Source organism: Aspergillus fijiensis (genome assembly GCF_003184825.1).
Source record: "Aspergillus fijiensis CBS 313.89 unplaced genomic scaffold BO72scaffold_3, whole genome shotgun sequence".
NCBI classification, from domain to species: domain Eukaryota; kingdom Fungi; phylum Ascomycota; class Eurotiomycetes; order Eurotiales; family Aspergillaceae; genus Aspergillus; species Aspergillus fijiensis.
Window position 1 is genome coordinate 241,381 of NW_024468979.1, and position 23,088 is coordinate 264,468.

Here is a 23,088-nt window from a genome sequence, read left to right on the forward strand (position 1 = left end):
CGGTCGGCAATATAGAGTGGCTTGGACGTGGCTGCAGTCCCCAAATGGAACTCGGTAGGATTACATCGGATTTAGTAGAATGCAGATCTAAACTCCGTGGCGTCGACTATTGGTCGCCGGATTCGGATTGCGCAGCTAAGAGATGTGAGCCTGTCAATAAGCGCAGATCATTGAACTCAAGGCAGACCTTACCCCAAATCCCCTGCACGAAGACCTTTCTTTCGGTCATTGAGTGGCTGATGGGGTCTAAATATGTAGAAAAAGCCACCATCATCGTAAGATAAAGGCGTCTCACCGCATCTATCACGATGTGACAGCTTGCACTTGGTACCACGACACTCATAACCCCAGCCGTCAAGTGCCATCAACGCAAACATCCCGCGCAATTAGGTTTTCAGGGTCATTAGACTTGCGTTTGTAATCGGCATCAAGTGGGGCAATATTTGACTAAAGAAGAAATGAACGGAGACGATTCGTCATCGTTTCCTACCGCACCAGCTCGCAAAGGGCTCAAGCTCCACTAGACCCTGCGAAAATGCGGTATAAAATCTACGCGATCGCCGCAGGGAACCCTCGGACTTTTGGAATTTCCTGCACCGCGGGAATTGTGTGCTCCGCTTATATAATTCCAACGCTGCCATCTGGCCAGACTTTCGACAGGGAAAGGATCAATTAAAAATTGGGGTAGCGCCTGGACCCAAGATCAGCCGCAGATTACCCGATGTAGGAAGCAAGCCTCCTGGTGCGGCAGATTTGGTCGGCAACCCGCTCAGGACTGCCCATGGGTTCGGACGATATCAATCATATCAATCATATCAATCAGCAAACCTCCGATCTCGGTGCTCTGAAATGGCTTTGAAATCTAGCTGCGGGGCGTGTATTCCTCCGAGAGGAAGATTATGTCTCCGGTGGTGTGGCTAGCGAGAGTATGAGCTACAACGCCTGTCGTACGAAAGTCTTTCGGGGGGTTTTCACATTTATTGAACAATTTTCGTTTGTCATTCTAAAATCTCGTGGTGGTCCTGCTTCCACATCAGTACGGGGAGGTCATGCCGTGCCGCTTAACATTTATGTGTGATGGCACTATAGCGCATAGACATGGATCCGTCGACGACAACATGCTCTAAGTCTCCGAACCATGGCCACCAACCTGTGGTCTCTTAGTGCCTGAAAGCTTTCCAATTTGAATTCTAGGGAATAAAAAAAAGAAATGAAAAAAAAAGACAACTGAGTGATTAATCATCTATGCAAAGCAGTAAGTTAAACCCAATATGTCCAGTCCAGACCAACCGGAAAAGCCAGAATTCTCTCTTGTTCAGCCACTTCAACCTCACGCCGACCCTCCAGCACCCCCGGGCGACCCAATGCGCCCCCAAAACAGCCGCCGATCCGGATCGAGGGCATTCCGGTCGGTATTCCAGGTAAACGCCATCGGCGCGACCACCTCCAGATGGCCGGCGATATGCGACAGCAACAGCCTGGCCTTGGCGCGGTCCTGGCCATCATCCAGCGGAAGGTCCGCCGGACCCGCTACACGCAGCTGCGTCTCCTCGACGACCGGCTCCCTTCCACACAGCGGACAGACAGTGTCCAACCGGACGGCGGGCGCGGCACAGCGCCGGCGGTGGACCTCCTCCAGCCGGCGGCCGTCACAGGCAAAGGCGTGGCTGCACCACTCGACGCCCTCGGCGAAGCTGCCGGCCATGGCGGCGAACCAGGCGCCGAAGGAGGTGCAGGCGTGCGGGCAGGCCTCGGGCCAGGAGCGGGTGGAGGAGCAGGTCTCGTACAGGCAGACATAGCCCTCCAGGTCGCTCATCACGTGGTCCGTCCACGCGCGCGGGCTCCGGTAGGGCGCGACGGGGAGGTCGAAGAAGCAAAACGGGCAGGTGAAGCGCTCGTCCCCGGGGGCAAAAGGTGGCGGTGCCGACGCGTCCCGCCCCCAGAGCACGGCGTCCTTGCTGAGCCCGCGGATGCGGCGCTGGAAGTTCCAGAACCGTCGGCGCTGGACGACTAGATCGACCAGTCGGCGGAGGAGGGCCGGCCGCGCGGGGATGGTCGGGCATTCCTGGGTCATGGCCCGGCGGATGCACTCGCGGAACTGCGTGGAGACGTCGAGGCCCAGCTCGTTGCGGATCGCGAAGTAGAAGGACTGGCTGACCAGCGGGTTGGTGGTGGGGTAGCTCGTGTGCACCGCGTGGTCGCGCCGCCAGAAGGCCAGGCGCCACACCGTGTGGTTCTCCACGCTGCGCAGGTTCTCCATCCACGCGTCCACGAGGCGGCTGTTGTTGCTCAGGGGCTCGGGTTCGGGCTGCTGCTGCATCGCTTGGCGAATCGCGAAGGCCATCTGGTCGATCTCGCACTGCAGCTCCATGAGGAGCATGGTCATCTCCCCGCGTTGGCTGGCGTCGTTGCGCAGGAGGTAGTCCCACGACGCGTGCGGGGGGTCGACGGGGTTGATTAAGATGTTGAACTCGGGCATGTGGGTCAGGAACTGCGCGAGCCCCTCTTCGATGCTGCGTTGCAGCTCCGGGCTGGCGAGCTCTTGGGCAGTTGCCGCGAGAGCTTTGTATGACTGCACGCATGTGAGCGCTTGGTCGAGGATAGGTGTCGTGCTGATTGGTCTCTCCATGGTTGGTCTTTGTTTACAACAGTGTGTTTGTCTGAAATGTCAACTATGGAGGTGAGGTTGTCGAATTATCGGTCATCCAGCTACATTGGCTTTTATACAGCAACATCGTGTGCGTTCTCATGAGAAATGTCAGTTAATTCTTTATTTACAGGACATGAATTCCGCGGCCAGCGCTCAGAGAATGTGATTTATGTTCCCTGCCGTCCACGGGAAACTTCATCTTAACGGTCATTATATGTTGTTTTTCTTCATACAAGGCATCTTGTGCTGTACAGAGGAAGTCTACGCTTATTGGTCCAATGAACATAGAGGGCGAGATGGTAATTCCATGAACAAGGCTGTGAATATACGGAAGTCAAAGAAATCCAACAAAGCAAAGCGAGACAAGCACAATTCCCACAAAACTAGACCGGAAGATGTCGAGATCCCATAAACCCCCACCCAATAATCCCACCCTCACCCCTCCGTGAATGTCGAAAATACCTCCCGTTGTGCCAGGGCAAACTCGCGCTCGACCGTCTCCCGAATACTCTCACTGCGAAGCACCGGTCGAGTGCCGTAGGGCTTAGCACAGTACAGAAAACCATGCTGATACCCCGTCACCGGATCGCTATCACACGTTTCCCCCTCACCACCCGGTTGGAACTCAAACGCCCACAGCAGCTTCGCAATCGCCAGAAACATATTGCGTTCCGCCAGGTGAATCCCCGGACAGATCCGCCGACTAACCCCGTACCCATAATGATCGCGATTCTCCCACGCACCCGGCACATACTCCGGCGCCAGCGCAGGGTGCTCCGCGAACCGCTCGGGCACGAACTTCGCAGGATCATACTTCTGGTTCAGCCGATGGTCCGGATCCATATGCATCCCCCAAGTATTGACGACGACCATCGTCCCCTTGGGCAGCAACTTCCCGTCCACCCAATCATCCTGGCCCAGGGCATGCGGAAAGCACAAGGGCAGGATCGGCCGCCACCGGTGGCCCTCCTTGATGATCATGTTGATGTACGGCAGGCGGGCGAGGTCGTCCCAGACGGGGGAGCGGGTGTGGCCGACGACCGCGTCGATCTCGGCGTGGGCTTTGCGCTGCACCTCCGGGTTCAGGGTGAGGGCCTGCACGATGGCGAGCGTCAGGCTGGAGCTGGTGTCCGACCCGCCTTCCATCAGCACGCCCCCGATGAAGGCCAGCTGGTGCCGCGGCAGCTGGTTGCGGTCCTGGGACGCAATCACCCGGTCCATGAAGGTGTCCAGGATCACCCCGCCGGCGCGGCGCTTCTCCACCCGCTGCAGTATGTCCTCGTACAGCGTCTCCATCTGCGCGCCGATCGCCCGCGCCCGCGTCACGTAGTGGCCGAACAGCGCCTCCGGCAGCCGCTTCAGCCACGGGAAGATGTCCACGGGCGGCGTGGCCCCCGTCTCCATGATCTCCGACCATTGCTCCATCAGCGTGTACAGCCGGTTCATGTTGCTGCCGTGGCGGTCGGCTGTGCGGATGCCGAACACTGGGAGATGTCAGCTATGTGGTGTTCACTCTATGAACACGCAGCATCAAGCAAAACCCCGCCTTCGCAGTAAAGCGGGGTTAGGAAAGAGGAAGGGAAAGGCGCCAAACCAATTGAGTTTGTGATGCTATTGCTAAACCGTTTTGGGTGGGCCATGTGATGCTCCGGGTCGAGCATGTAGTCGCGCACCAGCTGGATGGCCTCGGCGTTGACGATGGGCAGGTGCTGGCTGTCGACCATCGACTCCATCAGATGCTGGTGTACCAGGCGGCGGAAGGTGCGCCACTTGGGGCCGTAGTGCATCACCAGCAAGTGGTCGCCCTGGGTGATGAGCTCGTGCGAGACGAACGAGTGCGGCCGGTGGCTGTACAGCGAGCTCTTGCTGTCCAGCACTTCCTTGACGATGCGGCGGTCCGTCACCACCGCCATGTTGCTGTTGCCCACCTTGAGCATGTACAGGCCGCCATACTGGCGGGCCCAGGCGGTGAATCTTGATGCATCAGTGGTTTGTTTCTTTTTTCCTTTCCTTTTCTTTATGTTGATGTGTCCCGCAGAACTCGGGGTGGGGGGCTAAACGTACTGAATGTGCGTGTAAGACTTGGGGATGAGATGCGCATTACCAATGAAGGGTAGTGTCGGAGGGCCTGCAGATCGAGTAAGTGTTTGGAGGTAAGAATAAGCAAGAATAAGCGAGCAGGTAGACGGAACAGCCAACTCACCGCGAGGCATGTCCTTGGTTCGGTGTCCATAGGTCCAGGCTGCACGGATGACAACCACGAGGAGGGCTATCGCCCCACCCAGCAGCCACACGATCGGTTGCATCTTGTTGGGGTGTTTCAGCTGTGAGAACTGGCTAGCGAGGAGAAACACAAGAATAGAAACCACGCTGTGAACTAGTGGAGATCTTGGTTTATCTAGTTGCGCCCTCGTTGGCGACAAAAATCATCCTTCAAGGGGGAAACGCGACCCCGCTTGGGGTGTGGCAGCCAGCCTGGAGCCCTGCAGCCTGCAGCTATCCCAAATGGGTAATGCACAAATCAGGATGCCCTAATATGTACCGTACGATCTCGGAGGTTCGTGTCTTCACACCGAATTGGGATGAGTAGAGACGGCCAGTGTGCATTGGAGAGGGTACCTCCTTTGTTGCGTAGGACAGCTCCGTTCACTTATTGAGAATCTAAGAAGACTCAAAGATTTCAGCAAGGGAGGAAGTGCTGTGGTAAAGGAAAGTCATCCATCCAAACGGGGAGAGACGGAGGTACCGAGTAGTCGGGGCAGACGAGACAACCAACCCTAAACGGATAGACAGCAGACAACTCCTTACGGTAAATGCGGGGCATCCACAACCCTTAGGTAAGCGTTGCATTTCACAGCCAAACAGCCAATGAATAAACTATGATGTGACTAAACCATACACAGAACACGAATAAATTCTTCGATCTTGCATAAAACAGGTTTACAGGGGCGCCAAGACAATCATTCCCATACTAAATCCTGGAAACACCATTGGCCTCCGCCCGCTTTAGGCGGGGGAACAACTGCAGCGCATTCTCCTTCAGCGCCTCCACCGTAACTCCATCCGGCAACGTAGCGGCCTCCTCCTCCACGAACCGAGTAAACTGCACGATGGCATCCCGGGGCGCATTGGGGAAATCGCTCCCAAAGAGGATATGGCCCGGTTTGGCGAAGCGGGCCAACGCGGACAGGGTGACCTCGTTGGCGGAGATGGCGGTGTCGAAGTAGAAGACTTCGCGGGCGGTGTCGAGGATCTCGTCGCGGCTGAGGCCAATGTTGCGGTCCGGGGGCATGCAAGGGAGCATGGTGGCGGCGCGGTGGATGAGGTAGGGCAAGGTGCCGCCCGCGTGGGAGAGGATGACGCGACAGCCGCGGTGCTGGCGCAGCCGCCCCGAGGTCAGCAAATCCATCGCGGTGCGCCCCGTCTCGTGCGGGTAGTCGAACATCGGCTGCGGCAGGGCGCGGTTGATCAGCGCCGTATCCTGCGGGTGCGTCGGGTGGATGAACACCACCGCCTGCCGCCGGCTGAGTTCCGCCCAGATCGGGGCGAACGCCTCGTGGCCCAGGTAGTTCGGCCCCTGGCCGTAGCGGGTGAAGAGGGTGACCCCGTCGGCGTGGAGCTCGTCCAGCGCGTAGCGGATCTCCTCGAGGGCAAGCGCCGTGTCGAAGAGCGAGGGCACCGAGGCGAAGAACCCGTACTGGGCAGGCGAGGCGTCGCGGATGGCGGCGGCGGAGCGGTTGCACTCCCGCGCCAGTGACGCCGCCGCAGCTGGCTCCTTGGCTATCACCGGGCCAGGGGCAGTTACGGAGAGGATGGTCGTGGTCACGTTGAGGGTTGTGTTGATCTCCTGGTCGAGTTCCAGTGTCCACGGCGGAATGTACCAGCCCGAGGGGTCACCGCCGGCTGCTTCCAGGGCTGATGACGTACATTATGGCTTTGTCATTTCACCTGAAGATAGGGAAGTGTACTTACCCTCGCGAAAGGCTTGGGGGTAGAAGTGGTGGTGCACATCAATCTTCATCTTGCGGGTTGCTAGTGTGGACAGTGAATCGCTTTGCGGAGGATAGTCTATCGCGCTTGACTGGTAGAGGTGATTACGACGCAAAGTATGGTTATATGTTACTTCAAGTCCAGGGACAGGAAGGGAACAAGCTTTCTCCAACCGAGGTAGTCTCGGAGCAGACAAGTGTTCTACCTTGTTGGGAATAAAGCTGATTGCACTATCCCCAAAGGAGATGAAACATGCTGACATTCACTGAGCTTATGCATAAATACGAGACGCTTGGACCCCCCCCCTTTCCGTCAACGTGAATCCAACCCTATTCATCGTGCCCCTCCCCCCACCCCAGCAAAATAAAAACAAGAAACAACTAATCAAATCGGGCGAAAACCTCCTGCGCTTCCTGGAATTCCCTCACAATCGTGTCTCGCTTCTCCGGTGCCCGCAATCGGACCCCACACCCGTACTCCTTGGGGCAGTGCAGAAAACCCTGACTGGCCCCGGATTCCGGGTCGATGTCGCTGTAACTGCCCACCGGCTGCGTGAACTCAAACGCCCACAGTAACTTGGCTACGCCAATGATGAGATTGCGTTCCGCGAGATGGATTCCCGGGCAGATGCGGCGCCCAGCCCCGTAGCCATAATGATCGCGCTTGTCCCACTCGCCGGACGCCGCATACGTCGGCGCCAGGGCAGGGAACTGTTCGAATCGCGCGGGCTCGAACCGCTCCGGCTCCGGCCAGCGGCGGGGGTCGTGGTGCATCGCCCAGACGTTCAGCACCACGGTGGCCCCTTTGGGGAGGACCATGCCGTTGATCTCGTCGTCCTGCGCCACTGCGTGCGGCACCCCCAGTGGGCTGACTGGGCGCCAGCGGTGAGCCTCCTTGATGATGCAATTGATGTACGGCAATTGGGCGGCATCGGACCAGGCTGGCGAACGGTCCGCTCCGACCACGCGATCAATTTCCGCGTGGGCTCTAGAAGAAAAGAAACAAGGCAACCGGTTAGACCTCCGCAAAAGGAACATGAAACATGAAACATGCAAGGGGTGATGGCGGTGGAGGAGCGAGGGGTTCGTATCCAACATACCGGGCCTGCACGGCAGGAAACTTGGTCATCGCCTGGATGATGGTCAGAATCAGCGAGGAGGAGGTATCGGAGCCCCCTTCCATGAGCACCCCGCCCAGAAACCGCAGCTGGCTCTCGGTCAGGGGCACCTTGTCCAACCGGTCCAGCACGCGGTCCATGAACGAATCTCGGTTGATGCCCCGGGCGCGGCGGTCGCGCACCTGGTCCAGCACCGTGGTGTACAGCGACTGCATCAGGTTCTCGACCTCGAGGGCACGGTGCCGCCAGTGGCCCGTCATCCACTGCGGGAGCACGCGCAGCAGCCAGAAGTCGTCAACGGGCGGGGTGGCGCCCAGCTCCTGGACCAGGGACCACTTCTCCATCAGGTAAAACAAGCGCTCCATGTACTCGTCATGGACGGTCTTGGAGCGGATGCCGAAGACGAGCGAGTTGGTGATGCTGTTGCTGTAGCGCTTGGGGTGCAGCATGTGGTCCTGCGGCGCGGTGAGGAAGTCGTACAGCATCTGCTTCGCCTCCGCCTCCTGTACCTTCCAGTGCTCTTTCTCGCAATTGGGCTCCATAAAGTACTGGTGCACCGTCTTGCGGAGCATGCGCCATGTGTCGCCGTACTGCATGACCAGGAGGTGGTCCGAGTGGGTGATCAGGTGCGACACCAGGGAGGCTGGCCGGTGCGAGTAGACATTGCTTTTCTTGTCGACAAGCTCCTTGATCAACCTGCGGTCACTGATAACAATGGTGGTGTTCTTGAATCGTTTCAAGGAGAAGATTCCACCGTATTCGTCGGCCCATTTCATGAATCTGTTGCAGTGTTAGGCAAGGCCAAGCGCATATGTCAAGAATGAACCGAGTGCATGAGCCTTACTGGAAATGCGCATCCGCCTTGGGAATTTGCAACTCGTTGCCAAAGAAGGGAACCGTTGGAGGACCTGCGATTGGATGAGTTTAGTTTTCACCGGGTTAAATTAGATTACTGGTTGTGCGCACCGGGAGGCAAAGAAGCATCACGGCGGCCAGATTTCAATGCAGCATAGATGAGAAATAGGACGCCTGCAACCGCCGCAGCGGACGCAGCGATGATGGCGAAAGGAGACACTATCAAGCTCATGGTGGGTGTGATTCTCCTCTGGCAGCCCAGGCAGAACGCCGAGTGTAGAAGAATATAAAGAAAAAGCGAAGTAAGCGAGGACTAGCTCTGCCTTGCACGACCCCTAATCCGGAAGGAGTTTCGGAGCTCAAGGTTGTCTGCCAGACGATATTGTTCCTCTCAGGCTCCAGGCTGGTGTTTTGGGATCCCGGATTTGCTTTGGTCGACCTGAGGAATTGTGCCCAAACGGGTAATGGCTGGAGGTCCGTTCTCGCCGCAATGCTTATCGGGTTGAGTCAGATACAGCGGCATCCATGGCTGTTCGTCCTCTCTTGACTTGGTTCGTTCTCTAATTTAGCCGTCAGTCAAGATTCTATTTTGGAATTTTCTGTTCTGTCATCGCAGCGGTGCCACGTGCTTACAGCTTAATCAACTAGGCCCGGGTTTCCGTGCTTAACGACACGCGCATTAATTGCATGGCGGATAAAAAACATGTTCTCACGCCTCACTCAATCCCAGCACACACTGGCTTAGATAGTCGCTTGACAGTCACAAGCTCACGAATCGCCTCACTTGTAGTCGATCCTTTTAGCTGAATATTTGTTTTTCTTTGGTATTTTATCTTGTGTGGTTTATGTTAACGTTATCTTGATTTTGCAAAGTGTTCAGCTCTCAGAATGATAAAACCGGGCTCCGCAGACATCAAAGGTAGCCAAAGATGTATTCTCTTCAAGGTACGGAACAATAGCAAATCAATTGTTTGAATCGATATGGAGGAAGAAGGTCTGTGTTGGAAAACAAAAAGAAGTTCAATTTAAAATAATCATAAGAATGCTTCACGTGATCCCAATGCTGAACTATCAACCACAAGAACGGATCCGCTCAATGAACCCCATTTGTGCCATTTACGCCATTGGCACCGTTGGCAGCCCGCTTCTTCAGCGCGACTACATCCTCCCACTCCGCCCCCGTCGTCGTGCCATTCGTGCCGTTCATAGCATGTCCATTGACCCCAGCGTGCCCATTGACCCCGTTTGTGTGCCCATTGACACCATTGGCATGCCCATTTACCCCATTTGGTGTAGCAAGAGCCGCACCATCCACAAACACACCCTTCTCATACTGCACAGGCGGTAAGGTCAGCGCCTTGGGCGACATATCCTGCACCCAGGGCTCGAACTCGGCGTTTTCGGGCCGGGAAGCCGCCTCCAGCGCGACCTGGGCGTCCCAGTTCTTCTCGGCCGCGTAGGCGTCGTGCACCAGATGCCGCTGGAAGAAGGAGCCCTTCATCTTGGCGACGGCGAAGTCCCAGTCGGTGGTGTACTCGCGGAAGAAGGGCTTGTAGCCGAGCAGGCCGCCGATCCAGCGGCCGACGACCACGCAGGTCCAGTAGCCAACCTGGCGGCGGAAGGGGACCCAGGCGGGGGCGGGGGTGTATGCGTCTCCGCCGTCTTGGATCTTCACCCGGGGGATCAGTGTGAGCCCTAAACTTAATCGATGAACGCCAACTCACAGCCAAAAACTGAATCCAGTCGAGCCCGCCATCATGCAGCAGGGCATCGTGCCAGTAGCCGTACCAGTTCTCGAAGAAGATGCGGTCCAGCTGGTAGTCCATGCCGGAGTCCGAGGCGCTGAGGTAGACGGTCATGCTCTCCTCCGAGTCTGGGTGGATGAAGAAGTTGTGCACGCTGCCCGCCTTCACGGAGACCTCCCCGTCCGCGGCGGTCACGCGCTTCACCTGGCCGTCGACGTTGATTCCCATCACCCCGGACTCGACGCGGAAGTACTCCGTCTGGAACTGGTGGAAGTGTGGCGGGGGACCCTTGGGCCGGTCGGGGCTGTTGATCAGCTTACGCAGGTTGTCGGGGATGGGGCCCTCCACATTGTGGCGGTAGGTCTGGCGGAACAGGAAGCATCTTCCCGGTGGGGGCTCGAGGAATTCTGTGGTGAGAAGACCGCCGAATCTAGGTTATTGTTAGTTTTGATTATAAATCGAAGAGCCGAATTGTTTCGCTGTAGACATACTTGACAATTTTCGACTGACCGGCTGAATTGTGGTACGGGACAAAAGGCGCCATTGTAGATTAAGTTATTGTAGGGAATTTGTATCCTACCGACGACGGGAAAGAAAACAAGTTTGACTCTAAGGGATTGAGTTCGGATGAGTGGAAATTTAAACTTCGAAAGCCGTTATCGCAAACTCCATATATAAGGAATAAACCATGCCACAGCATATGCATCGAACAATCTATTCTTCGAAGGGTCCGTGTGTTTCGAACCCCTGTCGAATTTGCTGTTTTGGAAGGGGAGGTGGAACGACTCCTTTCGGAAATCGCCCACTCCGCTTAGGGCTTACTCTTGCATGCAGATCTGCAGCGTTTTCCCTCCGTGCTCGCAGCATGACAACAGGAGATTAATCACGCTTTTTCCTTTCCTTTCTGGAAGCTCGATCTGGAACATCCTGGTTCCGAATTCTGCATTACCGCATTTGTCCCTCCCGGATCCGTGCTCACACGTGTCTGTCGTTGGACTCGATTGAGATAGTCATTCTGATGCTCAGAGGAGATGCTGGATGCGAGGGGCCTGATCAGGCTTCGCTGATTGAGACGAGGAGATAGAGCAGAATCGAGGAAGGTCTTCGAGACAGAAGCGCTCGTTCAAGAACGCAGTATATAACAACCATCATCCATCATCCACGAACCTATCATCAGCACAACACAGCCCAGCCCAGTCCGCTACAGCAGGCAGAGACAAAGCCCACACTCTCGACTTCAGATTTCAATCCTCAATCCCTTTAAGTCCTCAAGCTTTCAATTCTCTAGACACTCTAGTCACATCATCTTCCCCACAATGCCTCACTTCTCCTCTGCCGCATCCAACTCGTCCACCGCGACACCTGATGCTCAATCTTCAGGATTGACCACGCCCGTCTCCGAGTATAACCAATTGGTAAACTCTCACAGTACGACTACAACATTCGAAAGATCAAAAAGCTAACCCACGCAGAACCCTGCCAAAGATGTCGCCGTCGTCGGCATGGCCTGTCGGGTTGCCGGCGGCAACAACAACCCCGAGCAGCTCTGGCAATCGCTTTTGCAGAAGAAAGATGCCTCGGGCGAGATCCCCGAAATGCGCTGGGAGCCCTACCTGCGGCGCGACTCGCGCAACGCCAAGATTCTCAAGGAGACCACCTCGCGCGGCTACTTCCTCGACCGGCTCGAGGACTTTGACGGCCAGTTCTTCGGCATCTCCCCCAAGGAGGCGGAGCAGATGGACCCCCAGCAGCGCCTGTCCCTCGAGGTCACCTGGGAGGCGCTGGAGAACGCGGGCATTACGGCCAAGTCGCTCTCCGGCAGTGACACCGCGGTCTTCTGGGGCGTCAACTCCGACGATTACTCCAAGCTGGTGCTGGAGGACCTGCCGAACGTGGAGGCGTGGATGGGTATTGGCACAGCGTACTGCGGCGTGCCCAACCGGATCTCCTACCATCTCAACTTGATGGGTCCCAGCACTGCGGTCGATGCGGCTTGTGCCTCTTCGCTCGTCGCTGTTCACCACGGTGTGCAAGCCATCATTCTGGGCGAGTCGAAGGTTGCCATCGTCGGAGGTGTCAATGCTCTGTGTGGGCCTGGGTTGACTCGCGTACTTGACAAGGCCGGTGCTGTCTCTTCTGAAGGGCGGTGCTGCTCCTTTGACAACGATGTCAAGGGATACGGACGTGGCGAAGGTGCCGCAGCGATTGTCCTGAAGAATCTTTCGGCGGCCATCAAGGACAGCGACCACATCATGGCCGTCATTAAGGGTACCGCTGTGGCGCAAGACGGCAAGACCAACGGCATCATGGCCCCCAATGCAAAGGCCCAGCAGCTGGTAGCCCACAACGCTCTAAAAGTCGGCAACATTGACCCTCTGACCGTTGGCTACGTCGAAGCCCATGCCACGTCTACTCCCTTGGGCGATCCCACAGAGGTCTCCGCCATTGCCGCGGTCTATGGCGCAGACCGAGAGCCGGAAGCCCCCTGCTTTATCGGCTCCATCAAGCCGAACATCGGTCACTTGGAGGCGGGCGCTGGCGCCATGGGCTTCATCAAGGCCGTCATGGCCGTGCAAAAGGGTGTCTTGGCCCCGCAAGCCAACCTCACGACGCTGACCAAGAAGATCGACTGGGACAATGTTGGGCTCAAGGTCGTTCAACAAGAGACCAAGTGGCCATCCACTGACGATGTTCGCCGGGCTGCTATCTGCTCCTATGGCTATGGCGGTACCGTTTCCCACGCCGTCATTGAGCAGTTTTACTTCCCCGAGACATTGGATCTTAAGCCCGGCGCGTCCGCTACCAATCCTACCGTTTTGCTTCTGTCCGGACCCCAGGAGAAGCGCCTGCCCATTCAAGCTCGTGCCCTCCGGAATTGGCTGCAGGCGGATGGCTCTCAGCAGGATCTGCAACGGGTGGCCGCAACACTGGCTGTCCGCCGTGACCACCACGACTACCGCGCCGCCATCGTGGTCGAAAGCAAGGAAGACGCCATCCAGGCTCTGGGCCACCTGGCCGACGGAGCCAACGATGCCTGGACCTCGCAGAGCCGTGTCTTTGGCTCCGGCATTAACCGGGACGTGGTCTGGGTTTTCTCTGGTCATGGCGCTCAGTGGGCCGACATGGGAAAGGAGCTGTTGCAGAACCCTATCTTCTACCAGGCTGTGCAGCCTCTGGACGAGATCGTCGAGGCGGAGATCGGTCTCTCGCCCATTGCTCTCCTACGCAGCGGCGAGTTTGAAGCCTCCGACCACGTCCAGATCCTGACGTACATCATGCAGATTGGTATCTCGGCCGTGCTCCACAGCCACGGGGTTTACCCTCAGGCCATTATCGGCCACTCGGTTGGAGAGATCGCCGCCAGTGTCGTCGCTGGCGCCCTCACAGCTGAAGAAGGTGCCGTGCTCATTACGCGTCGCTCCGTGTTGTACCGCCAGGTCATGGGCCAGGGCGGCATGATTCTAGTCAACAAGCCCTATGCCGAGGTGGCCCAAGAATTGGCCGGTCGGGAGGACCTCGTCGTTGCGATTGACTCCTCGCCCTCGTCCTGTGTCGTGGCTGGGTCGACCGAAGCTGTCGCTGACAAGGCGGCCGAGTTCAAGGAGCGATCCATCAAGACCTTCACCGTCCGCACCGATATCGCCTTCCACAGCCCCATGCTCAACCAGCTGGTGGCCCCCTTAATGCAGTCCCTGGAGGGGAGTCTCGCTCCCACGGCCCCAACCCGCGCGAAGCTCTACTCAACCTCCCTTCGCGATCCCCGAGGCAGCGACTTGCGCGATGCCGCTTACTGGGCCAACAACATGGTCAACCCGGTTCACCTCACCTCGGCCGTACAGGCGGCGCTTGACGACTCCTACCGTGTCTTCCTGGAGGTGTCCTCCCACCCCCTGGTCTCGCACTCCATCAACGAGACCGTCATGGATGCCGGCATTGAAGATTATTGCATGATCCCGACCCTGGCACGCAAGAAGCCCAGCGAGAAGAGCATCCTTCACGCGGTCAGCCAGCTGCACACTCGCGGTGCCAACGTCGACTGGAAGTCGCAGCTGTCCGGTCCGTGGGCGGGCGGACTGCCCAACACCAGCTGGATGCACAAGCCTACCTGGCGGCAGATCGGGGCTGGCCCCGTAAGTACTTCGCAGACTCACGATGTCGAAAAGCACACGCTGCTGGGCCAGCGCATTGGAGTGGCTGGAACGGACACGGTGGTGTACACCACTCGCCTGGACAATGAGAGCAAGCCCTTCCCAGGCAGCCACCCTCTGCATGGCACTGAGATTGTGCCGGCCGCTGGGCTGGTCAACACCTTTGTCAAGGCCACCGGGGCCAATGTGCTGAACAATGTCGTCCTCCGTGTGCCCGTGGCAATCAACGCCCCGCGATCGGTGCAGGTTGTCGCGCAGCGCGAAGACGTCAAGATCATGTCTCGGCTGATCCAGGAGAACGAGGGGAGCAACGATGACTCCTCCTGGGTCACGCACACCACTGCACGATGGGAGTCGAGCTCCTCGTCTCCGGCCCCGGCTCCGATCGACGTGGAAGCGACCAAAGCCCGCATTGGGACACGTCTGCGCGATGACTTCTCAATCGACTATCTTGATAAGGTCGGCGTGTCCGCCATGGGCTTCCCCTGGGCTGTGACTGAGCATTACGGCAACACCCAGGAGATGATTGCCCGCGTTGACGCCGCTCCCTCTGTCGCGGCTGATGCTGAGCTCCCCTGGGATGCGTCCTCCTGGGCCCCGATCCTCGACGCCGCCACCTCCGTGGGTTCGACTATCTTCTTCAACGAGCCCCGCCTGCGCATGCCAGCCCAGATCGAGCGGGTCGACATCTTCACCCGCGCCAATCCGCCCAAAGTCGGCTGGTTGTACGTGCAGGAGGCCTCTGACACCGCGCTGGCGTCGCATGTGAGCGTGTGCGATGAGGCCGGCAACGTCGTCGCCAAGTTCACCTCGATGCGCTTCTCGGAGATTGAGGGCACTCCCGGAGTCAGCGGGAGCATGGAGAGCCTCGTCCATCAGATGGCCTGGCCGCCTGCAGTGCCAGCCGAGGAGCCTCTGCCCATCAAGCAGCTCCTCCTAATCTCCGAGGACGTCCCTCTCCGCGAGACCTACGCCGCCACCATCTCGTCTTCCACCCAAGTGACCCAGCTTGCAAACGCCAACGACCTGATCATCAACCGCGCCGAATCCCTGCTCACCAAAGAGACCGCTATCGTCTACATCCCGAGCCAGGTCTCCTCCCTGCAGGATGTCCCCAAGTCGGCCGAGACATTCACCTGGCAACTGCTCGAGCTCGTCAAGTTCGTGGTCAACAACGCGCTGCCCGTCAAGATCTTCGTCGTCACCGCCAACACCGGCGAGGGCGAGACCCCTACCGCGCTGGCGCACGCACCGCTCGTTGGCCTCAGCCGAGTCATCGCCAGCGAGCATCCCGACCAATTCGGCGGGATGATCGACACCGAAGTGGCCACCTTCCCCCTGACAACGATGCGCTACATCCAGGGCGCCGACATCATCCGCATCCGCGATGGTGTGGCCCGGACGATGCGCCTCCGCTCACTGCCCCGCCACCGGCTCATCCAGCAGCAGGACCAGCAGCAGCAGCAGCAGCAACAGCAACCGCAGCTCCTCCCGCGGCCCGACGGCACCTACCTCATCACCGGCGGCCTGGGCGCCCTGGGGCTGGAGGTCGCCGACTTCCTGGTGACGCAGGGCGCACGCCGCGTGATCCTCATCTCGCGCCGGGGCCTCCCGCCTCGCCGCCTGTGGTCGAAGATGGAGCCCTCATCCCCTCTAGCCCCGACCATCACCAAGATCCTCGACCTCGAGGCCCGGGGCGCCACCATCCACGTCCTGCCCCTGGACATCAGCCAGCCCACCGCAGTGGACGCCCTGACCACCGCCCTCGACATCCTCTCCCTCCCGCCCGTCCGGGGCGTCGTCCACGCCGCCGGGGTGCTGGACAACGAACTGGTCCTCGACACGACACCGGACGCGTTCGCGCGGGTCCTGGCCCCCAAGATCACCGGCGGCCTGGTCCTGAACGAAGTCTTCCCGCCGCAGAGCGTGGACTTCTTCATCCTCTTCTCCTCGTGCGGACAGCTAGTGGGCTTCACGGGACAAAGCTCCTACGGCGCCGGCAACAGCTTCCTGGACACACTGGCATCGCACCGACAGGCGCAGGGGGACCGGGGGGCGCGCGCGTTCCAATGGACCGCATGGCGGGGGCTGGGGATGGGGGCCAGCACGGACTTCATCAACGCGGAGCTGGCCAGCAAGGGGATCACGGACGTGACGGCGGACGAGGCGTTCGGGGCGTGGCGCCACGCGGCGCGCTACGAGGGGATCGACCACGCGGTGGTGCTGCGCGCCCTGCCCCTCGACGCCGACGAGCCCCTGCCCTCGCCTGCCCTGGCCGACATCCTCGTCCGTCGCTCCGCTTCTGCCTCCGCCGACTCCTCGTCGCCGTCCTCATCACCCGAGAAGCAGACAATCCCCACCTCCGGCCCCGAGCTCAAGACCTACCTCGACAAGGCGATCCGCGGCTGCGTCGCCGCCGTGCTGCACCTCCCCGCCGCCGACGAGGTGGACAGCAAGGCCGCCCTGGCCGACCTGGGCGTCGACTCCGTCATGACCGTCACCCTGCGGCAGAAGCTGCAGCAGGCCCTGCGGGTTAAGGTGCCCCCGACGCTGACCTGGAGCCATCCGACCGTCGGGCACTTGGTGGGCTGGTTCGCCGAGAAGGTGGGCAAGGAGTAGGTAAGCTAGAGGGGTTCGCTCTCTCCCGCTTGACGAGATGAGTCTCTAGAGTCCTTCCCGTTGTCATCTTAGATTATACTTGCTTTTTGTGTTCTTGTCTCTATACGTCTTGCTGTTTGTGTGAGAGCTTGCTCTTCCCTGCCGTTGATGCCTCCAAGTATATATTCTGTCGACCTTTCGGTTATCTTTTTGCTTGTTGATGATTGTGGCGCGACTTGTGATTTATCTCCTCTTCATCTTCCCTCCTCCGTCTCCTCTGTCGACACCGACGTCTCCTGTATCTAACTTTCCCCGCTAATCAGATCTCTAACCAAGTTTCTTTCCGCGTAGGAATTGTAGAGTTAGCGTATGGAGGTCGTCCCGTCGGTCGTCTAAGTTGTCTATTCAGCAAGGCATTTGTATCGTGGAGAGGTTCAAGAAGGGTTAAGCTGCATAAATACCTCGATGGTGCCATCATCCATCAAGCCCGTCTAATGATTTCGGGGTCATTATCAAGTGAGGCTGGGAAAGGGGTAGTTCTCAAATCCAATCCACCACGTCGTGCAGACAAAGAAGTCACAACGACGACAAGGGAATCCCAGGAATTCTTCTTCTATATCACCCGTCCCAAGCGTCGCTACACCAACGGTAGCGCGGTGGTCAATTTACCCGAGACCAGGAGCTGTCTTCACACGATAGATTCCGCCCACGATCCCGTTGATAAATCGAAAATCATGGATGAATATTTGGTAAGCAGACACGCAGAAGGAACTGATGCGACTTCCAGCAGGGTAGAAGCACAGAGGCCTCCGCCGCCAAACCCACGCCGCAAGTATGACATTACGATAATCACTCCTGAGGTAGTTTGAGGATATTGTGAAATGTTCCCCGCCTAAAAGAGAAGCCTTAAAGTTTATCAATCAGTCCACGAGCGACATGTAGACTAAGAAGTTCATTATCATCTCAGAATGGTAGATTATATGTTCAGAACCACTCAAACTGCAGACAAATACTAAACGACCATCACAAACGTTCCCCCAATAACGCTTTCAAATCACAACTGCAGCAAGGGAATCTAGAACAGTGCGCGAGAATCATCATTCATGTAACCCAGCACAACAACCACAGACAAATCATCAGGTCTATTTTCAAAGACACAACCACAAAATTCTACATGAAATAACAAGGCACGAGTCCGGAGACCTGTCATCGAGACAACCCCCAAGATGAATCAAGCCTGCTGCGACCCATCAAATCCGACCCAAGAGTCCACGGCAATGGCCCCGTTCGACAACCAGGGCGCACCGCCCCCGGTCCCCATGAGGAAATCGCTTGAGAGCCCTGAGAACGCGGGGTCGTCCATCAACTCCAGAGGCGGGGTGATGGTGGCGGGATCGCCGAAGTCGGCGGGGCCGAAGATCATCCCCGCGGGCAGTTTGGGCAGTGGAGTCAAGAAGCCGGAGAAGGGATCGGTGGTGGGCGGGACCACCGACCCCGACCGTGAGTGGCCCAGACTCGCCGCGGGAGGTGCCACCGAGGTCGGCGGCGCAACCACCGAGTCGGCCGAGCTCTGGCTGGGAGGCGTGAGCTGCGACCATCCGCGGGGAGTGGAGCTCGTCCTGAATTGTTCCCAAGCGGCTTGCACCGTGTTGGCGACCGGGCCAAAGGACTGTCCCAGCTTCTCCAGGGTGCGCAGCGCCGTCGGCAGGATCTTGCGTGCCGCCGGCGTCGGCGGACACACCGGGTTGGCCAACACAAACGAAAGAATGCAGATAGTCGCGTCCCACTGATACTGGAAGGCCGCGGTCCATCCACACAACAGGTCGGTCTCGGAAAGAACTTGGTTGAGAATCAGCGTCACCACGACCGCGTGATTCAGCGCTGCGATGCTGTGACTATCTGACAGCGGGGTGAGGGAGGCGCCCCGGGGCGGAAAGCGAATGAAGGGACGAAAATTAGCCATCTGGAGGTGATGATACATTACTTCCAGAAGCAGCCGCTGACGCTGCAGCCAGAGCGGGCTAGCCGGGTTCAGATTTAGCGGCGTACGGTCGGTGCAGAATGCTTCTCCCGAGCCCTTGCGTGGGTTCTTGAGAGATCGTGGCACATTCTGTCCCCACTCATACATCACCCGAATTTTGTCCCCCAGAAAGCCGGCGAGCGACTCCATGGTGGCTGGATCTTCGTGGATATCTTGGATCTTCTTGGCCTGCAGCAATTCAGTACAGCGCGCGCTGAACGCAGTGTAGATTCTGCGCGCCGCGGCTGTCAGCCGGATGTACTGCACATGGAAGCTTAGCCAGCTAATGTCTTCGTCCGGAGGCGATACCAACACCGTGGCCGATAGCTGTACCGCGTCACTTGAGTCCTGCGGCATCGCGCAGCCCACCTCAGCGGAGTCAATGAGGGGTCGTCGACCCAGCGTCATCGAAATTTGGCTATCGAGCTGGTACAACGTCCACCAGATCCGGGAGTGCAGCTCTTGCGAGGCCTGAGGGGTTGATTCCAGGGGTCGGATGTTGATGCGCAAGATATGCGCCGCTCTGATCGCCAGACCGAGCAGAGCATGGGCGGTGTCCAGGTTCGCGGTGTTATAGAGATAGATGATGCAGTAGATGTGGCTCTGCAACGATCGGATGGACGGATGCTCGAGGTTTTCCATCAATACGCGTTGACTCCGACGGTAAAAGGCATGCGCAGCAGTGGTGAAGTGACTGGTCTGCGACGCTGTCTCCCCGTCCGCCATCACCTCATCATCGGCCAAGAAAGTGCTGCCATATTGCATGCACACAGCCAACAAGCTATCCACAAGCGCAGAGGGCTGTCGGGGGCTTTGACCATTGCTTCCGGCCCAGAGGGAGTCATAATATTGTCGGAACTCCTCCTCTGCCACGATGGGATACATCCAGTGGTAGGCCTGCCAGAGCAGAACCAGGAAATGCTCTTCTTGCTCGCGAGACAGGTCCTCAACCTCTGCCAGTCCCAGACGAAGGCTCGGTCGCTCGGTGTCGTCCGACAGTTGCTCCAGTGACACTGTCGGGGAATGGCGATGGATCTGAGAAAGTCGGACGGGGAGCGGCGACTTGAGGTGGAGCTGGTTGGCTGACTCGGACATGAACCGATTCAGGCGCAAGACCAGGTAAGGCGCGGAGAGCGGCCCGTAGTGAATCACGCCACCAGTCTGAGACCCTGGACTATAGACACCGTCCCACGTTTGACGATGTGAAGTCGGAAGCTCCGCGGGGGTGGAGTGACCCGAGGTAGCACAATTCGAGGCAGTGGGGGACTGGCGACGGAGAGTTTTAGCTTCGTGGGTAGCCTTTTCTAGTTGCTCTTGTAGATCTTTGAGCCGATTGCGTAATCGATGAATCTCCCTTTGTCAGGAAATTTGCCATCAGTATCATAAGTAATGGTGCCAAGCTAGAACTCCAGAAACGTATGGTAAGGGTGGGTCTTACCGGTTCGCGGCAGGCAGGGAATGAGCTTCGAACTGCTTGGTGTTACTGCAGTAGCCTCCATGGTTGCGGCAGTTCTGGCAGGGTTGTTTATCATCGCATTTGATGCGGTTGACGCGACACCAGTCACAGGCACGCACGACCTGGTTCCGTTTGGGACGGGGAGCGGCGGCGGGCTGTTGCTCCGCGGGGCGATCGGTGGAGTTGAGGTTGGCGGAGAAGGTGGAGAACATGGCTTTTAGAGATAGGAGGAGATGTGAATATCAATGATTGCGAAATCATTCGAGGTTTTCCAGCCCCAGAATCGGACGAGAGATCAAATTCAAAGCCAGGGAGGGAAAGGAGAGGTAGAGGGGTTGGAGCAGAGAGAGAGAGAGAGAGAAAAGAGAGAGAAAGTGACAGGAGAAGGCAGAAAGCGTAAGCAGAAGTCATGTGATGTCACCATCCGATTCCGTACCTTATCGTCCCTGCCCACCTAGTAGTAAGTTACCCAGCACTAACTAGAGTGATAAATGAAAGTACCTTCCTGAGACTAGTAACCTCAACTAGTCACTGCTAACTTTAGTGAGTTCCAAGGAAACTGTTCTCGAGAATCTACCCGAAATTTATATTACAATTCAACCCACCCCCACCAGATCAAGCCGGCAAACACCGCTTGGCAGGCCAGGCTTGACTGAACAAGCCTGCTCTACGATCAGCTTCCAAGCCTCACCCATGCATTCTCGCTTATCCCCTCCTATTGAGACTGGACGACATGCTCCTTGCGGTAAGAAACCATTCCTTCTGCCTGTCGATTCGGCTTAGTTTCGGCTTACACTTGCTATCGCGCCGAGGGTTTGCCTGCCTGAGTAAGATGGAGCCGCATAAAGTTTGAGACAATTTGGCAGCATGGATGCTTATCCTAGCTCGCACGGATGCCCTCGGGTCCCTCTGGCTATCTTTACTTCTCTCTCAGCCATCAGCCATGAAGAAACATGAGAGATAGCCAAGCGACCAGCCAGGGAGCCGAAGTCAACCACTCAGGGACCAGGCTGAGGCGGCAGATCCCGACCTCCTATCGCAATCCCCGAGCATGGATGGCGCCTGAAGGTATAGTGCTGTACCTACTAGGTTAGCACTCGTACTCGTAAGGACACCTTGTTGGACTAATTATCCGTACACGTAAGTAGCCAATCCTTTGGAAAACCATATGCACGCCTTATGAGGGATCCTTATGCCCGGAGGGCCGTACACAAAGTCACCAACACGGATGCTGAGACAAAGCTTGGCGTTTCTGGGCGCGCGTGGGCGCCTCGTACCGTACCGGAGCCAAGTAAGTGCAAATCGATCTCCCACCCTTCGAGATTGAGATTGTCGCCGCCCCGTTCATTTCATGATGCTTCTGTTCAACCCAGTTCTCTCCTCGCAATAAGCCAAGACATGGTATCACCAAGGTACTGTCATATTGAGGCCCTGAAAGTATGCAGGATGGGGGCAGGGGGACAGAAAGAAAGGGTTCAGGATGATCCCGGAAGGGTAATTGGCATGCCATCTCCGATTCCGTGAATCAGGCCGACGACGACGACCCCTCACCTCACAGGATTCCACCCCATGACAGACAAAACAAGCAGACACAACGTGCCTTGCTGCTGCTGCTCTTCCAACAACACATGGCAGATGGCACTGATTCCTTCCATTCCTTAGTGTCGGCGGTTGTGAAACCGATCGGCCGACTTTTTTTTTTTCGGTTCTTGTTTTTTGTTTTCATTTTCTGTTTCTTCTTTTTTTCTGTCTCCTTCTGTTATCTTTGTGGTAGATTTGGAAAGAATAGTTGAGCCGCAGGAGAGAGGAGGGGAAGCTGTATAATTGCATAAAATATATTGCACTCTCAAGACTTCAAGAGTGGTGAATGGTGCGATAGATGAAGTCGGAGTCCTGGGTCCTCCTTCCATTTGCTTAGACCAATGCGGCTGGGAACGCAAGGCCAATCCTCAGGCAGCGATAGAGAGCGTGATGGTGGGTGAGATTTGATTTCGTCTGCTGGCTGAGTTGGAGGGGGTCCGGATACGGGTGGTGAGGAAGTTCCGTACGGAGCAGATCTTCTACCCTAAACCGTTAGACCACAAGCAGTAGAAAGAAGACTAGCCTGACACAGCCAATTATGCAAGGGATGAAGGGTCCAGCAGGGTCCTGAGCCCCTACCGGCACTTCCATTCTATATCTCCATCTTCTGGAGACGGAGGGGAAGAGTCTCGCGTGGCTTGACTTGGATAGGAAGGAGGGGACACCTTGGGGATACCCACCTTGTGTTATTTTGTCGCTAATACGGAAACATTACTCCGTTCATACCGGGTGTCATGCAGGAGCAAGCAAGCTATCCCCAGACTAGAGACCAAAAGCGTTAGCACGGGAAACAGAGGATGACTTGGCAGCGTCTACCGGGGAGGAAAAAAAAAGAGTGCGACTTACCTAGCGTAGGATCGTTCACAGATCGAGATCCTCTCCGTGAGGAATTGTTTTCCCCTCCCCGGTGTCGGCCCCCCCCCCCCCC

General features: G+C 57.4%; 7 protein-coding genes across 7 annotated transcripts; 1 reads left to right on the forward strand and 6 right to left on the reverse strand.

Annotated features, from left to right (window-relative positions):
* Nucleotides 1–1,330: 1,330 nt before the first annotated feature.
* BO72DRAFT_482684 (uncharacterized protein) lies at nucleotides 1,331–2,720 on the reverse strand (the record flags this gene model as incomplete). Its single annotated transcript, XM_040947743.1, has 1 exon — nucleotides 1,331–2,720. The coding sequence occupies exon 1, from the start codon at nucleotides 2,627–2,629 to the stop codon at nucleotides 1,331–1,333; it is 1,299 nt and encodes a 432-aa protein (XP_040806017.1). The 5' UTR covers nucleotides 2,630–2,720.
* Nucleotides 2,721–3,085: 365 nt separating this feature from the next.
* BO72DRAFT_419883 (cytochrome P450) lies at nucleotides 3,086–5,323 on the reverse strand (the record flags this gene model as incomplete). The annotated part of the gene is made up of 4 exons (XM_040942683.1): nucleotides 4,854–5,323; nucleotides 4,715–4,778; nucleotides 4,245–4,624; nucleotides 3,086–4,134 (listed from the first exon to the last, which is right to left on the reverse strand). The coding sequence occupies exons 1-4, from the start codon at nucleotides 4,954–4,956 to the stop codon at nucleotides 3,086–3,088; spliced, it is 1,596 nt and encodes a 531-aa protein (XP_040806018.1). The 5' UTR covers nucleotides 4,957–5,323.
* Nucleotides 5,324–5,592: 269 nt separating this feature from the next.
* Nucleotides 5,593–6,720, reverse strand: BO72DRAFT_474230 (amidohydrolase family protein). Its single transcript, XM_040947246.1, has 2 exons — nucleotides 6,623–6,720; nucleotides 5,593–6,565 (listed from the first exon to the last, which is right to left on the reverse strand). Exons 1-2 carry the CDS (start codon nucleotides 6,669–6,671, stop codon nucleotides 5,622–5,624), a joined length of 993 nt encoding a protein of 330 aa, XP_040806019.1. The 5' UTR covers nucleotides 6,672–6,720; the 3' UTR covers nucleotides 5,593–5,621.
* A 295-nt stretch (nucleotides 6,721–7,015) lies between these two features.
* On the reverse strand, nucleotides 7,016–8,844 carry BO72DRAFT_474231 (cytochrome P450; the record flags this gene model as incomplete). The annotated part of the gene is made up of 4 exons (XM_040947247.1): nucleotides 7,016–7,627; nucleotides 7,740–8,537; nucleotides 8,602–8,665; nucleotides 8,724–8,844. The coding sequence occupies 4 exons, from the start codon at nucleotides 8,842–8,844 to the stop codon at nucleotides 7,021–7,023; spliced, it is 1,590 nt and encodes a 529-aa protein (XP_040806020.1). The 3' UTR covers nucleotides 7,016–7,020.
* An 808-nt stretch (nucleotides 8,845–9,652) lies between these two features.
* On the reverse strand, nucleotides 9,653–10,985 carry BO72DRAFT_523890 (cupin domain-containing protein). The gene is made up of 3 exons (XM_040949814.1): nucleotides 10,849–10,985; nucleotides 10,337–10,787; nucleotides 9,653–10,281 (listed from the first exon to the last, which is right to left on the reverse strand). The coding sequence occupies exons 1-3, from the start codon at nucleotides 10,899–10,901 to the stop codon at nucleotides 9,706–9,708; spliced, it is 1,080 nt and encodes a 359-aa protein (XP_040806021.1). The 5' UTR covers nucleotides 10,902–10,985; the 3' UTR covers nucleotides 9,653–9,705.
* Nucleotides 10,986–11,859: 874 nt separating this feature from the next.
* On the forward strand, nucleotides 11,860–17,124 carry BO72DRAFT_367962 (type I polyketide synthase; the record flags this gene model as incomplete). Its single annotated transcript, XM_040940864.1, has 1 exon — nucleotides 11,860–17,124. One exon carries the CDS (start codon nucleotides 11,860–11,862, stop codon nucleotides 17,122–17,124), a length of 5,265 nt encoding a protein of 1,754 aa, XP_040806022.1.
* A 1,029-nt stretch (nucleotides 17,125–18,153) lies between these two features.
* Nucleotides 18,154–21,130, reverse strand: BO72DRAFT_137860 (uncharacterized protein). Its single transcript, XM_040939151.1, has 2 exons — nucleotides 20,562–21,130; nucleotides 18,154–20,477 (listed from the first exon to the last, which is right to left on the reverse strand). The coding sequence occupies exons 1-2, from the start codon at nucleotides 20,789–20,791 to the stop codon at nucleotides 18,335–18,337; spliced, it is 2,373 nt and encodes a 790-aa protein (XP_040806023.1). The 5' UTR covers nucleotides 20,792–21,130; the 3' UTR covers nucleotides 18,154–18,334.
* Nucleotides 21,131–23,088: the final 1,958 nt, after the last annotated feature.